A 16039-nucleotide genomic window follows, 5' to 3' on the forward strand; every position below is an offset into this window, starting at 1 on the left:
TAAGATACAGAAATGTGAAGTGCACAATTTATGACATCAAAGCAGTATATTATAATCCTCAATGTCTCATCTTTCAAAATACAGTACCAGTCAAAAGTTGACACCTACTCATTCTGGGGTTTTTCTTTATTTTTACTATTTTCTACATTCTAGAATAATAGTGAAGACATCAACACTATGAAATAACTCATATGGAATCATGTAGTAACCCAAAAAAAGTGTCATTTTATATGAGATTCTTCAAAGTGGCCACCCTTTGCCTTCATGACTACTTTGCACACTCGTGGCATTCTCTCAAACAGCTTCGTGAGGTAGTCACCTGGAATGCATTTCAATTAAACAGGTGTGCCTTGTTAAAAAGTACATTTGTGGAATTTCTTTCCTTCTTAATGCGTTAGAGCCAATCAGTTGTGTTGTGACATGGTAGGGGTGGTATACAGAAGACAGCCCTATTTGGTAAAATACCAAGTCCATATTATGGCAGGAACAGCTCAAATAAGCAAAGAGAAAAGACAGTTCATCATTACTTTGACTGACCTTCAAGTCTTAATCGGAAAATGTCAAGAACATTGAACATTTCTTCAAGTGCAGTCACAAAAACCATCAAGCATTATGATGAAACTGGCTCACATGAGGACAGACACAGGAAAGGAAAGTTCATTAGTGTTACCAGCCTCAGAAATTGCAGCCCAAATAAATGTTTCAGAGTTCAAGTGACAGACAACTCAACATCAACTGTTCAGAGGAGACCGCATGAATTAGGCCTTCATGGTCAAATGCTGCAAAGAAACCACTACTAAAGGACACCAATAATAAGAGATTTGCTTGGTCCAAGAAACACAAGCAATGGACATTAGATTGGTGGAAATCTGTCCTTTGGTCTGATGAGTCCAAATTAGATTTTTGGTTCCAACCGTGTGTCTTTGTGACGCTGAGTAGGTGAACGGAAGATCGCTGCATGTGTGGTTCCCACTGTGAAACATGGAGTTGTGATGGTGCTTTGCTGATGACACCGTCAGTGATTTATTTAGAATTCAAGGCACACTTAAGCAGAATGTCTACCACAGCATTCTGCAGCGACACACCATCATCTCGTTTGTGCTTAGTGGGAATATAATTTGTTAGTCAACAGGACAATCACCAAACACACCTCCAGGCTATATATTTGACCATGAAGGAGAGTGATGAGTGCTGCATCAGATGACCTGGCTTCCACAATCACCCAACCTTAACCCAACAGATTATTTGGGATGAGTTGGACCACAGAGTGAAGGAAAAGCAGCCAACAAGTGCTCAGCATGTCAGAACTCATTCAAGACTGTTGGAAAAGTATTCCAGGTGAAGCTGGTTGAGAGAATGTCAAGAGAGTGCAAATCTGTCATCAAGGCAAAGGGTGGCTAATTTGAAGAAAACACTTTTTTTGGTTACATGATTTCATGTGTTATTTCACGGTTTTGATGTCTTCACTATTATTCTACAATGTAGAAAATAGTAATAATTAAGAGAAACCCTTGAATGAGTAGGTGTCCAAACTTTTGACTGGTACTGTACAGTCCTTTTACAGCATTTCCCTCACTCCCTCACCAAAAATGCCCAATTAGTGGGAGGAATGCGGGCAACTTGTCACGCACGGGGTACGAATAGCTGTCAGTCAAAGCCCATACAGATCTGTGAAGTAGAGACCCTGAGAGCTCTGACATCATGTATAGCATGTTAGCTGCCAATTTCAAAAGGGAGTGTTAATAACTTCTTTGGGCTAGGCGGCAGTATATTTACATCCGGATGAAAAGCATGTCCAAAGTAAACTGCCTGCTACTCTGGCACAGAAGGCAGGATATGTATATTATTCGTATATTTGGATAGAAAACACTGACGTTTCTAAAACTGTTTGAATGATGTCTGAGTATAACAGAACTTATTTGGCAGGCGAAACCCAGAGGACAAACCATCCAGGATTTTTTTTTTTTGGTCACTCTTCAATTCATTGGGAATCTAGAATTCTAAGGCAGGGGCTTGCAGTTCCCATAGCTTCCACTGGATTTTAACAGTCTTTAGAAATTGGTTGAGGTTTTTCCTTTGTGTAATGAAGAAGTTCGGCCATCCAGAACGAGGGTAACTTGAAGTGTACTGTTAGATAGAGGCGCGTGATCACAAATGCTCGCTACACTTTGTTATCATCCTGTATTGAACGCCGTTTATCCGGTCTTCAATTTTATCGATTATTTACGTAAAAAAATACCTAAAGTTGTATTACAAAAGAAGTTTGAAATGTTTGGACAATGCTTACAGGTAACTTGAGATATTTTGTAGTCACATTGCGCAAGTTGGAACGCGCCAAATAAATTGACATTTTGGATATATAGACAGAATTAACCTGTTGCGACGAGCAATCCCGTATCCGGGATCCTATTTATAGCCTCAAGCTCATTAGCATAACACAACGTTAACTATTCATGAAAATCGCAAATGAAATGAAATAAATATATTTGCTCTCAAGCTTAGCCTTTTGTTAACAACACTGTCATCTCAGATTTTCAAAATATGCTTTTGAACCATAGCTAAACAAGCATTTGTGTAAATGTATTGAATGCTAGCATAGCATTAAGCCTAGCATTCAGCATGCAACATTTTCACAAAAACAAGAAAAGCATTCAAATAAAATAATTTACCTTTGAAGAACTTGATGTTTTCAATGAGGAGACTGTTAGATAGCAAATGTTCCGTTTTTTCAAAAATATTATTTGTGTAGGACAAATCGCTCCGTTTTGTTCATCACGTTTGGGTAAGAAAAACCCCGAAAATTAAGTCATTACAACAAACTTTTTTCCAAATTAACTCCATAATATCGACAGAAACATGGCAAACGTCGTTTAGAATCATCCTCAAGGTGGTTTTCACATATCTATCGATGATAAATCATTCGTGGCAGTTGACTTTCTCCTCTGAATAAAATGGAACGCGCATGGAGCTGGAGATTACGCAATAATTTCGACGGAGGACACCGGGCGGACACCTGGTAAATGTAGTCTCTTATGGTCGATATGCCTACAAATACGTCACAATGTTGCAGACACCTTGGGGAAACGACAGAAAGTGCAGGCTCATTCCTGGCGCATTCACAGCCATATAAGGAGACATTGGAACACAGGGCATTCAAAATCTGGACCATTTCCTGTATGAAATTTCATCTTGGTTTCGCCTGTAGCATTAGTTCAGGGGCACTCACAGATTCTTATTTTTTAATTTTTAATTTTTATTTATTACCTTTATTTAACTAGGCAAGTCAGTTAAGAACAAATTCTTATTTACAATGACGGCCTAGGAACAGTGGGTTAACTGCCTGTTCAAGGGCAGAACGACAGATTTTGTACCTTGTCAGCTCGGGGATTTGAACTTGCAACCTTTCGGTTACTAGTCCAATGCTCTAACCACTAGGCTACCCTGCCGCTGAGGATAATATCTTTGCAGTTTTGGAAACGTCAGTGTTTTCTTTCCAAAGCTGTCAATTATATGCATAGTCGAGCATCTTTTCGTGACAAAATCTCTCATTTAAAACGGGAACATTTTTTATCCAAAAATTTTAAGAGCGCCCCCTATCTCGAAGAAGTTAACCTCTCTGGGATATGTGGGACGGTAGCAGACCATATGGCCAACATCCAGTGAAAATGCAGAGCGCCAAATTCAAATAAATTACTATAAAAAATTTACTTTGATGAAATCACACATTCAATATACCAAATTAAAGCTACACTTGTTGTGAATCCAGCCAACGTGTCAGATTTCATTAATGCTTTACGGCGAAAGCAAACGATGCTATTATCTGAGGATAGCACCATAGTAAACAAAGAGAGCTTGTTCTGTTGGCACTCCAATATGTCCCATAAACATCACAAATTATCCTTTTTGTTCGATTAAGGGCTACAAACCTCAAAACAACTACACATTGTAGAAATGTCATATACAAATATTGAAAGCAGTTCATGTGAAAACTAAAAAGGTTTGCAACGTGAAAAATAATGTTGAATTTACATTGTGCCATTTATTGACGGTCCCTAACTAGCCCCAGAGATAGGCTGTCCAAAGTCAAACCAATTTTGCCCTGGTCTAACACCAGCTGGCTGAAGCTATTAGCTAAATAATTTGGCTAACTCTTCCCACCTGCGAACACACACACAAGAGACACATCAAACCACACTCTGAAACCAACTCACATTTGAATTCAGTCATGGCTGCTAGCATATCTTAATGAACCAATTTAAAATGAGGCCAAATCAGGAAGTGCCATCACCCTTTAAAGGAATACTCATCCATGTGACATCCCTGATACATATGGGGGTATATTCAAAAGTGAAAGGAAATGTTTTGGCTGGGGTTACACTGACTTCCAGAGAAACGGTGAGGACTCACCAGCTGGAGGCTCCCAGAGGCTGGCCGGAAAACAGGTCCACGGCCTCATTGGTGAGGCTGGAGGCTCCGCCCGCATCCTCCGTGATCAGAGAGAAGTCACTGCTCAAACTGGTCACGCTGCCCCTGGCCTCCCTGGACTCTGCACCAATCACACGGGAGACATTGGTTAGCGGACAGGGCCTCGGACCAATTACAGAGGAGAGATTTGAGGACAAGGGCACAGATTCCGTGAAGATACTCTTTGGAAGCCTGCAGTTGGTTTACATGCATGTATAATACTAATTATTATTTTTTATTAAACCTCTATAGCTCTTCTATTACAAAAATAATCTTAAACCGCTTGTAAAAGGAAAATAAACAAGAATCAAATGAAATAGCTGTATAAAAGAGCATGTCTGGATTTTCTGCCCGAGTTGAAAGTTTTGAATGTTTTAAGCCTTCAGATGTTGTGACAGTCATGAGGGAACATTATTGCTTTTGCAGAGGGAAGTGGTCAGTGACATAGATGCTACACTACAGGACTGTTCTGCTAGCACAGACTGGAATATGTTCCGGGATTCATCCATGGCATTGAGGAGCATACCACTTCAGTCACCGGCTTCATCAATAAGTGCATCGTTGACGTCGTCCCCACAGTGACAGTACGTACATAGCCCAACCAGAAGCCATGGATTACAGGCAACAGCCACACCGAGCTAAAGGCTAGAGCTGGCGCTTCAAGGAGCGGGACACTAATCCTTGTAAGAAATCCCACTATGTCCTCAGACAAACCCTCAAACAGGCAAAGCGTCAATACGACAGCTCTACTAATCCTACAACATCGGCTCTGGCGCTCGTCGGATGTGGCAGGGCTTGCAAACTATTATGGACTACAAAGGGAAACCCAGCCAAGAGCTGCACAGTGATGCGAGCCTACCAGACAGGCTAAATAACTGTTATGCTTGCTTAGAGAGGAGGTCAGAGACCTGGCAGTGTGGTGCCTGGACAACAACCTCTCCCTCAATGGGATCCAAGAAAAAGGAGGACCGAACACGACCCCCATTCACATCAACGGGGCTGTAATGGAGCGGGTCGAGAGTTTCAAGTTCCTTGGTGTCCACATCACCAACAAACTATCATGATCCAAATACGCAAAGACAGTGGTGAAGAGGGCACGACAATGCCTTTTCTCAGGAGACTAAAGATTTAGCATGGGTTCGCAGATCCTCAAAAAGTTCTACAGCATCCTGACCAGTTGCATCACCATATGGTATGTCAACTGCTCGGCATCCGACCGTAAGGAGCTACAGAGCATAGTGGCTTAGGGCCCAGTACGTCACTGGGGCCAAGCTTCCTGCCTTCCAGTCACCCAAGTCATAGACTGTTCACTCTGCTACCGCAAGGCAAGCGTTACCGGAGCACCATGTCTAGGTTCAAAAGGCTCCCTAAAATTAAGAGCCACTATGACTATTTACATTGACGACCCCCCCCCCCCCCCCCCCTTTGTTCTTACACTGCTGCTACTCACTGTTTATTATCTATGCATGGTCACTTTACCCCTGTACAAATGACCTTGACTAACCTATAACCACGTACAATGACTCTGTACCCCCTGCCTAGTTTTTTATTGAGTCACTTATTTTATTTTTTACTTTAGTTTATTTAGCAAATATTTTCAAAACTCTTTCTTGTACTGCATTGTTGGTTAAGGGCTTGTTAGCACAAATTTCACGGTAAGGTCTACCTACACCTGTTGTATTCGGCGCATGTCCTTAGCTTATGCAAACAATAGCCTATAATAAGCCTTTTGCCAGATACAGTTTATAGACAATATCCATTTAAGCTTATGAGTTCATAGCTTTGTGCATCATGTTGAGGGGACAAGACATAAAAGCGCATCACGTTACATCAGAAGTGTAGTGCAGTGGGAATTCATAAAAAAGGGCATATGCCACTATTTGCATCTTTTCAAAAGTTTCTTCATAACATATCATGTATCACATTCATTTACATGAGATGCCTACATCAGAACTGTAGTGCACAGCAGGAACTCTTACAGGGTTCTTAAAAAAAAAAAAACATGTCTTAACATACCACCACTGTACTCAATGTATGAAATACACCTCTATCCTCATGTAACATATACTTAATAATGAACTGTCTCCAGGGAAGCAACTTACTCAACTTGCAGAGGTCGTCCACTGTGAAATCAGTGTCTTTGAATTGAGAGTTTTTCCTCCTGTGGAAGAGAAAAAAGGATGATGAAATAATACAGAGAGGAAGAAGAGAGCAAGAGAGAGACTGACACACTGCTCAAAAAGAAGGAAAGAGAGAAAGAAAAAGATCAAAGAATATAGAAATGTGAAGGGAAAAAAAAAAAAAAAAAAAAAACTGTTTGGTCACAGTGGGTTTTCGACGATGAAAGAACAGTGTTATTGCCCTGAGTGGCTGTAACCCTACAGTTGAAACAAAAAGAAGAGTAGCTTAAGGGTACAGTAAGGACTATTCCCTGTATTGTCCACTACTTTAGACCAGTGATCTGGTCAAAAGTAGTGCACTATATATATTGGGAATAGGGTGCCATTTTGGGGGCGGACAATGTTTTATAGAAGTGCTTTTACATTTCAAATATCTCCATTGATTCATGACATTTCACTCACCTCTGTTTCTTCTTGGCAGAGAACTTCTCTGAGACAATGTGCTTCAAAAAATTAAAGCAAAAAAAGAAAATCTGCCGGGAGGAATGAAAGATGAAGTTAAGTCTTACAGGTGTAAAAAATAAATAAATAAGGAAATTAAATGCATGACAAAATGCTGCCCCCTAGTTTTCAAAAACACCCCAAACAACTCACTTAAGTTGAAAATTGGATATCAGTTTCAGAAATCAGATACCATTTTACTCAACTTCACAAGCCATTATATCTAAATTGGCATAGTCAATTCCTAAAAAAAACTAATTCAAGAAGACGGCAACAGTGTTATAACTGTTTGAGGGCAATAACCATATTAACTAAATAGGAAAGTAATAACCAAAGTTTTAATATTCCACACACACACACACACAGAGAGAGGGGGGGAGGCATGGCATTGATAGAACGCAACTGACCTCCTCTCCTTTGGTGAGGCGATCAGGCAGCATATGACTGTAGAAGCAACAAACGAGTATGATCACCGAATCCATTAAACAAATCAAAGAACACTATTACATATGATGATTAGCTACCAACACATTTAAAATGTCCAATGCATCCTTTTATCTCAATAACAAAACATTTTTGGGTAACAATCAAGTACCTTACATTGATAGTTTTCAATTAAAATGGTAAAAAAAATAAAAATGTAAAGCTTCCCAGCAATTTCTCAAGCAAGAATTTTGGTAGGACTGTGTGGGAGTGGTCTGAGTGGGGAGGAGAAAACTGAAAATTAGCTATTGGCAGAGGTTGGGAATTCTTTCTTATTGGTCTATTAAACCTGGTGATGTCATCAGGCAGGCCAAAACTCCAAACCACCAAAACAGGCTGAAATTTCAGGCAGCCTTTTCAAACAGCTCTTAATGCCCTTTTTAGTTTATCAAAATGTTACAGTCTTCCAACCTCATTGTGTGGAAATATATAACACACAGGACAATCACGTCTTTGACTGCACTGGGCCTTTAATACTTTCTCAATGTCTGTTCCTTTCTATTCAACATACAGTTTTCTCCATGCACCTGGTGTTTACCTCGTACAATGGTTACAATGTAAGTTTTACTTTCCAATTTCTATACTGGTTGAATCAAACAGTCCAAAAGAGCAAAGTCAAGAAGACTGTAAAGCACAAATAGGGGACCGTTTAGAACATGTAATTTACAAAAAAAAAGTACATCAATAAAACCAACTGACCAGTTGTCACTCATTTTCTCTTATCTCCAGCTTAGAACCTGAATTGACCATTATTAATGCTTTTACATTTAAAGGGAAAACAACAAATAAACAAACTCTCAATGGGAGTTTAAGCCATAATGAAAGATTACACAAATCCATACATACCGCTGCATCATAACACTGATAGCTGGTAAAAAAAAGACCAATTATTACAGATATTATTAAAGGGGAGAGGTTTGGTGTATGTGTGTGTGAGAGACACCCAGTTTATCCCTCTTCCCTGGCCGCAGTCTCAGAAGTTTGTCCTGGAATAATTACTCTATAGAGCCATCTCCGGGGCAGGGATTTTTTTTGTTAATTTCTTTTTTACTTTGTTTGATGAGTTAAACTTTGGAGAGATGCACAGCGGTAATTATGAAGGAAAGCCTCGAGAGAGCGGGGAAGAGAGAGAAAGAGGGCTCCATCTCAATTCGTCTTTCGGCGATTCCTTGCATCCTATGTCCTCACCTCCTTCTCAACTACCGTATATTGGAGGAGAAGGTCCAAAGTCCCTTCTCACTGAATTTCTTCTCCAATGTGTTGAGAAGGTCAAGGAGAAAGAAGGCGAGAAATCAAGGAAAGATGAATTGACACAGTGTACTTAACTTGGCACGCTCTACCCTCTCCTCAGAGTCGTCCTTCCTATAAAAGCTCTTTCCTCAATTATGCATCTCAAACACATCTGGGTCTGGTCACGTTTCGGTCTTCCCCTCCCCACTCAGACAGTCCTCGATTGCTGTTGTGAACGCACCCATCAGTATTACTAAGGAGTAATGGGGGTGTTGTGAGAATCCTTACCCAAAGAGGAACCAGTCGTAGGCAATTGTCAGATAGAGGATTTCAGTAGGCTCCAGGCTGGCGTGGACAGCACCATCCTATTAAAAAAATACATTAAAAGATTTAGCATGTCTTTAAAAAAGCTCCACGCAAATTAGCCCCGAAAGGCGACACATAAATGTGATACTTTCTTTTTTTTTACAAAAAAAACGGAAGTATTCAAACCGTTTACTCAGTACTTTGTTGAAGCACCTTTGATAGCGATTACAGCCTTGAGTCTTCTTGGGTATGACGCTACAAGCTTGGCACACCTGTATTTGGAGAGTTTCTCAAATTCTTCTCTGCAGATCCTCTCAAGCTCTGTCAGGATGGACGGGAAGTGTTGCTGCAGAGAAATTGAAGGTCCCTCCAGAGATGTTTAAATCGGGTTCAAGTCTGGACTCTAGCTGGGCCACACAAGAACATTGAGACTTGTCCCAAAGCCACTCCTGCAGTGTGCTTAGGGCCGTCCTGTTAGAAGGTGAACCTTCGCCACAGTCTGAGGTCCTGAGCGCTCTGGAGCAGGTTTACTTTGCTCTGTTCAGCTTTACCTCGATCCTGAATCATCCCCTAGTCCCTGCTGCTGAAAAACATCCCCACAGCATTTTGCTGCCTCTACCATCCTTCACCGCCTGGCACTCAGGCCAAAGAGTTCAATCTTGGTTTCATCAGACCAGAGAATCTAGTTTCTCATGGTAGGAGTCTTAAGGTGCTTTCTAGCAAACTCCAAGTGGGCTGTCATGTGCCTTTTACAGAGTTGTGGCTTCCGTCTGGACACTACCATAAAGGCCTGATTGGTGGAGTGCTGCAGAGATGGTTGTCCTTCTGGAAGGTTCTCCCATCCCCACAGATGAACTCTGGAGCTCTGTCAGAGTGACCATCGGGTTCTTGGTCACCTCCCTGAACAAGGCCCTTCTCCCCCAATGGCGCAGTTTGGCCGGGCGGCCCCATTTACGAATGATGGAGGCCACTGTGTTCTTGGGGACTATCAATGCTGCAGACATTTTTTGGTACCCTTCCCCAGATCTGTGCCTCGACACAATCGTGTCTCGGAGCTCTACGAACAATTCCATCGACCTCATGGCTTGTTTTTTTCTCTGTCAACTGTGGGACCTTATATAGACAGGTGTGTGTCTTTCCAAATCATGTCCAATCAATTTAATTTACCACAGGTGGACTCCAATCAAGTTGCAGAAACATCAAGGATGACCAATGGAAACAGGATGCACCTGAGCTAAATTTTGTGGCTCATAGCAAAGGGTCTGAATACTTATGTAAAAAAGGTGTTTCTTTTTTTATCTCCACCTGGCACAGCCAGAAGAGGTCTAGCCACCCCTCATAGCCTGGTTCCTCTAGGTTTCTTCTTAGGTTCTGGCCTTTCTAGGGAGTTTCCTAGCCACTGTGCTTCTACACCTGCATTGCTTGCTGTATGGGGTTTTAGGCTGGGTTTCTGTCCAGCACTTTGTGACATCAGCTGATGTAAGAAGGGCTTTATAAATCAATTTGATAGTAAAAATAGATTAAAAACCTTTGTCATTATTGGGTATTGTGTGAAGATGGATCAAAAAAATCTATCTATTTTAGAATAAGGCTGTAGCTTAAAATGAGGAAAAAGTCAGCGGATCTGAATATTTTCCCAATGCACTGTACCTACCAGCTTTCTAAAAAGTCAGGCCAACAATACTTTCCTGTGGATATTTTTGTAAAAAAATGAAGTGGCTGAAGGACAAACCACAGATATCCGATAGTGACTTTTTCAAATCCTCCTACATCAGAAAGAGTGGATAAAAGTGGGATAGGAAGGAAAGAAAAACAGGGTGATATGAATGAGAGCGAGAACACTTACTGCCCACAGTGAGAGCCGCAGGAGGGACACGAAAAGAGGCGTCCGGTCCCAACCAGATATGCAGTGAACCAGGAGACCGCTCTCATCTACAGGGCAAATCAAATCACTGATTAATCAGGCTGTCATACACAATTAGTTGGCATACACAGCCTGAAACATTAGTGCATAATCAGTAAATGTTTCTTACAAGTCAGAATGTTGATTAAAATTACATTTGAATTTACTCTACCGATTGTCTGTGTGGTTGGTCTTTCAGCAGCTTGAAATTTGATAAACAAATCTCCACAGGAAAGTATTGTTGACCTGACCTTTTAGAGAGATAGTAGGTTTGCCACTGCTGATTGCGAGGCAACGTTCCTTCTGTGATTCTGGTGGCTTGGCTATTGCTTACATATTGCGCAAGTGTTTGCATCGCGTGTGTCAGTAGACTGAAAATACATCCCAACAAAACCATATACACCACCGTTCCATAGTTAACTTTTCTTTCAAAAAAAAGGAAATGTCTATTTTTTTTCCCCCATTAAAAAATGTAATTGTTCAGAAATACAGCGTAGACATTTTTTATGTTGTAAATGACTATTGTAACTGGAAACGGCAGATTGTTTATGGAATATCTACATAGGCGTATAGAGGCTCATTATCAGCAACCATCAGTCCTGTGTTCCAATGGCACATTGTGTTAGCTAATCCAAGTTTATCAATTTAAAAGGTTAATTGATCATTACAAAACCCTTTTGCAATTATGTTAGCACAGCTGAAAACTGTTGTTCTGATTAAAAAAGCAATTAAACTGGCATTCTTTCTCTAGTTTAGTATCTGGAGCAGCAGCCTTCGTGGTTTCGATTACAGTCTCAAAATGGCCAGAAACAAAGCACTTCTGAAACTAGTCAGTCTATTCTTGTTCTGAGAAATTAAGGTTATTCCATGCGAGAAATTGCCAAGAAACTGAAGATCTCGTACAACGCCGTGTACTACCCCCTTCACAAAACAGTGCAAACTGGCCCTAACCAGAATATAAAGAGGAGTGGGAGGCCCTGGTGCACAACTGAGCAAGAGGACAAGTGCATTAGAGTGCTTAGTTTGAGAACCAGACGCCTCAGAAATCATCAACTGGCAGCTTCATTAAATCGTACCCGCAAAACACAAGCCTCAACGTCAACAGTGAAGAGGTGACTCCGGGATGCTGGCCTTCTGGGCCATTGGAACACAGGAGTGATGGTTGCTGAAAGTAGACCTCTGTACGCCTATGTTGATATCCCATTTTTTTAAATCTGCCGTTTCCAGCTACAATAGTAATTTACAACATTAACAATGTCTACGGTGTATTTCTGATCAATTTGATTATATTTTAAAATCAGGAAGAAGAAAAAAATTCTTTCAAAAACAAAGACATTTCTAAGTGACCCCTAACTTTTGAACAGTAGTGTACCCACCGGCTCCCTTAAAACAATACTTTCCTGTGGATATTTTGTCCCAAATTGCGAGCGGCTGGAAGACAGACCACACAGACAACCAGCAGAGTAAGGCTGTATACAGCAATTAATTGTGTATTACAGCCTGATTAAATCAGACAACCAAATAACAAACACTTGAGAAACAAAGGATTGAACCAGGTTTTTATAGCGACTAGTAAGTGATGAGGATTTAAACTGCACAATGGCAACATCAGCGTTTGGTCTTCCCTGGGTCAAGTTTGACTTTGGAGGCCTACATCTCAGGGACCCTCACTAGATGTCCATATGAGATATGATATGACTTACCCACTCTTTACACCATGTTCATTTTACTCTGACAGAAAGAAGAAATTGGTCACAGCCCCCAAGGAGCTTTAACCAACACGCGGGCACACACACATACTGACCGTCGCTGTTGATGATGTGAAGCAGCAGCTTCAGGTAGTTCTGAGTCTGATGGACCAGGTCCCAAGACTGAAACACAAGGACAGAGAAGAACACATGAGGACTTTCAGCACGTTTTCACCAGGGGCGCATCCAGCACGTCACTAATGTTCAGATAGAAATATGCTATGTCGAACAAACATGCCTCTCTGACAATTGGAATAAGGATTAATGACATTTCTATCTGCAACGTTTGCCAAGTGAACCTGGCCCTGGTGTGGCGACTACATCTCTTATTACCTAAAATATGCATTAAAACAAACTCTTACAGCAGCGGTTTTCTAAAATCTCCTCAGGGACCCCCAACCTACTCACAATTTTGCTGTAGCCCTGAACTAGCTCACTTGAGTTAACTAATCAAGGGCTTGATAATTAGTTGACAAACTGAATCAGGTGTGCTCGCTCTGGAATGGATTAAATACATTAAATGGCTGGGGGTGCCTGAGGAGAGGTTTGAAAACACCCGTCTTAGAGAATGTCAAGACAGCATGAGAAATGAATGGTCGGCAACCATGCCGTTCCACGGCCAACAGAGGTCACTGTGAGACCAGTAATACTGTGGCACAATCGGAATCACATTTCACTGAAGTATAATTAGACGTACCGGATATGGTGGTCTAGTGGTTTGGGCCACTGCCTCCGACACACAAACACGTGTTGGCATAAGTTCGAATCCAGCCTAGTGCCCTGTGATACAATCTCCTATCTGTCCTCTCCATATCAACAAAACTGAGGAAATACTCATAAGAGGGAGAAAAAAAAAGACTAACCTGATATTCACTCCAGTTTATACTCAAGTTCTTGGTAAAGCACGCAGGGATTGTCAAAGGAGCATCCACAAAATCCTGTCAACAATAAAAATGGTATGTTTCAAAATCTGAAAATCATTCATCTGGATGAACATATGATACATCACAATCTGAGATCAGAAGACCATAGAACGACTAGAATGGGTGAGGACACAGTTAAATTGCCTAGGTTTTAGTCTTTTATCCCTTCTATTAACTATATTTCTATGCAGGAAATGTTAAAAATCGACCGGCATACCTGATTCCAGTTGAATACTAGTCCCTCGGCGGTGTAGTCTCGATCTTTGTAGTCCTTAAAGAACTCACACCCTGGAAGCAGAGAGAGGGGTCCGGTGTCACGATACAACTGTATGCATTGAGAATAGTACAGGAACTCTAGCTATCCAGTCCTGGGTTCAAATACAGTTTGAAATCTTTCAAATACTTTTAGTGCTTTAGCCTGACCGGTGTGCCAGATGGGTGGAGTTTGCATCACCCATAGCGCCGGTCAAACTCAATCAAGCCCAGTTTAAGTGTTTCAAAGGATTGCAAATAGCATTTGATCCCAGGTCTGTAGCCATCTCTCTGGGGAAGACGTTTATTAATAAGATGTAGAAACGCATTGTAAGGCCTAGTTACTGTCATCTACCTAACACTAGATTTATTTGTCAAGACTGCTGAAACCTGTTTTCCTAATAAAAAGGAGAATATTTTATCAAAGAACTGAAATGTAAACGTAGCTTGGGGTTGAAAGAATTGTCTTTACCCGGGTAAGGCACAGAGAGCAGGGTGAAGTCCGCATAGCGTTGGGCCTTATCCACCTTCTCAGACGAGGTGACACTGGACAGAGAAGAGACGAGAAGATAGTGGAAAAGAGAAATAAAATATTCAGGAGGTGATGAAAACCATACGTGTACACATGACATGATGCCTGACTTAACGGTCAGTGACACATGTACACACAGCTGCACAACCAGCGAACCATAGAAAGTATGTGAACAGACAGACACACACACGCCATGCACTCACACACGTCAACATTACATCACAATCATACAAGCACGCAGGCAGGCAGCTACATAAATAAAGATAACACACACCGCCACGCATGCAAAGGTCAACGTCCAAACAAGTGTACACTTGTTTATTACATAACAAAGTCACCATAAGGCCAACAGGAGCAGGATCCAATGACCCAGAACATATCCCCCCATGTGTGTGTATGTGCAGGGGGGGGGGGGGGGAATAAATTCAGAGTCCTGGCTGTGAGCTGAGACTTACTTAAGGCCAAACTTGACCTTCTTGTTCTCCACCATGAGGTCACAGATGTAGCGCACAGAGAGGTAGCGCAGCAGCTTGATGTCCAGACCCCGCACCTTGTCAAAGAGTTGAGAGTCCCCATTCCTGTAGCAAGGGGGAGACGGGATGGAGAGAAAGAGTTCAAAGAAAATGTTAGACGTCATCCAATGACCACAAAAATGTACAGGGCATTTTGAGCATTCAAATCAGGCAAGGAAATCAAACAACCGTCACGGGATCACGTGAGAAGACACCAACCTCACACTGTCGTCCTCTGGAACCTCTGGCTCGGACTCTGCCCCCCACGTGTCATCAGTACCACCTAGAGGGGGAGAGAAAAAGCGAATTAGAGAACGAGAGATGCGTCACTACCATATAATTCTTACATGCTGAACAGACCGGACACGTCGCGTGCACGAGCATTGCAAAATAAATGTAGGAATCCATGTTATTCAATTATTGCACCCACACTGCTCACGAGCTTCAACGAGCATCTGCGTTGCCACGGGCTAACATATAAGTCATTCCTATTTCTGAAGCAGATCGCGCTGCAAGTCCTGCCTCTCCTATCTCCTCATTGGTTTATAGAAGCAGGTACCCACGTGCCATCTCCTCATTGGTTATACCCATGTGGGTGATTGAAATACTATGAAAGTGTAGATGTCAATCACAATATAAGTTCAAAGATGAAAAAGCCTGGAAGGAGGAGAGATGACTAGAAACAATTCGTTTGACCGTTTTATTTGTGGATTAATTGTCGGACCTTGTGCATTTCAGGTAAAACAACAACTCAATGTTTATATCCCAGAACAAATTAGCTAGCAACAGCAAGCTAGTGAAATAGGACGAATTAGCTAGCAAGTGCAAGCCAACTAGCTAAATTGCCATTCATGTTTAATGCTTTTCGACCTGTCCGCAAATTGGTTCAGAGTTTGTTTTGATATTTTAACCTGCGTGTCGTGATTGCATTTGGTGTAGGGGGACAAAATACATTTATGTGCGATGGCGCACGCGCACAGCCGGTTTGGGTTCCGTGTAAAAGTGGATTCAATGAGGACACACTTGAGGATACTTCTCTCATAGGAGTTGAATCAGGAGTGTTTG

The 16039-nt window shown here is 41.6% G+C and overlaps 1 protein-coding gene across 3 annotated transcripts in view; it reads right to left on the minus strand.

The window, feature by feature from the left end:
• The window catches only part of LOC109891575 (myotubularin-related protein 14), a 45517-nt gene that overhangs the window by 11515 nt on the left and 17963 nt on the right, over positions 1-16039 (minus strand). For all 3 annotated transcript variants that reach the window (XM_020484123.2, XM_020484118.2, XM_020484127.2), the window contains exons 5-16: positions 15194-15257; positions 14918-15040; positions 14403-14476; positions 13896-13966; positions 13619-13693; positions 12812-12878; positions 10951-11036; positions 9087-9163; positions 7493-7529; positions 7047-7117; positions 6567-6625; positions 4408-4546 (exon numbers count right to left, since the gene is read on the minus strand). In XM_020484123.2, the coding sequence (XP_020339712.1) occupies positions 4408-4546; positions 6567-6625; positions 7047-7117; positions 7493-7529; positions 9087-9163; positions 10951-11036; positions 12812-12878; positions 13619-13693; positions 13896-13966; positions 14403-14476; positions 14918-15040; positions 15194-15257 (943 nt within the window). The remainder of the gene's footprint in view (positions 1-4407; positions 4547-6566; positions 6626-7046; positions 7118-7492; positions 7530-9086; positions 9164-10950; positions 11037-12811; positions 12879-13618; positions 13694-13895; positions 13967-14402; positions 14477-14917; positions 15041-15193; positions 15258-16039) is intronic.

This window comes from Oncorhynchus kisutch, linkage group LG1, assembly GCF_002021735.2.
Source record: "Oncorhynchus kisutch isolate 150728-3 linkage group LG1, Okis_V2, whole genome shotgun sequence".
Classification (NCBI taxonomy): Eukaryota; Metazoa; Chordata; class Actinopteri; order Salmoniformes; family Salmonidae; genus Oncorhynchus; species Oncorhynchus kisutch.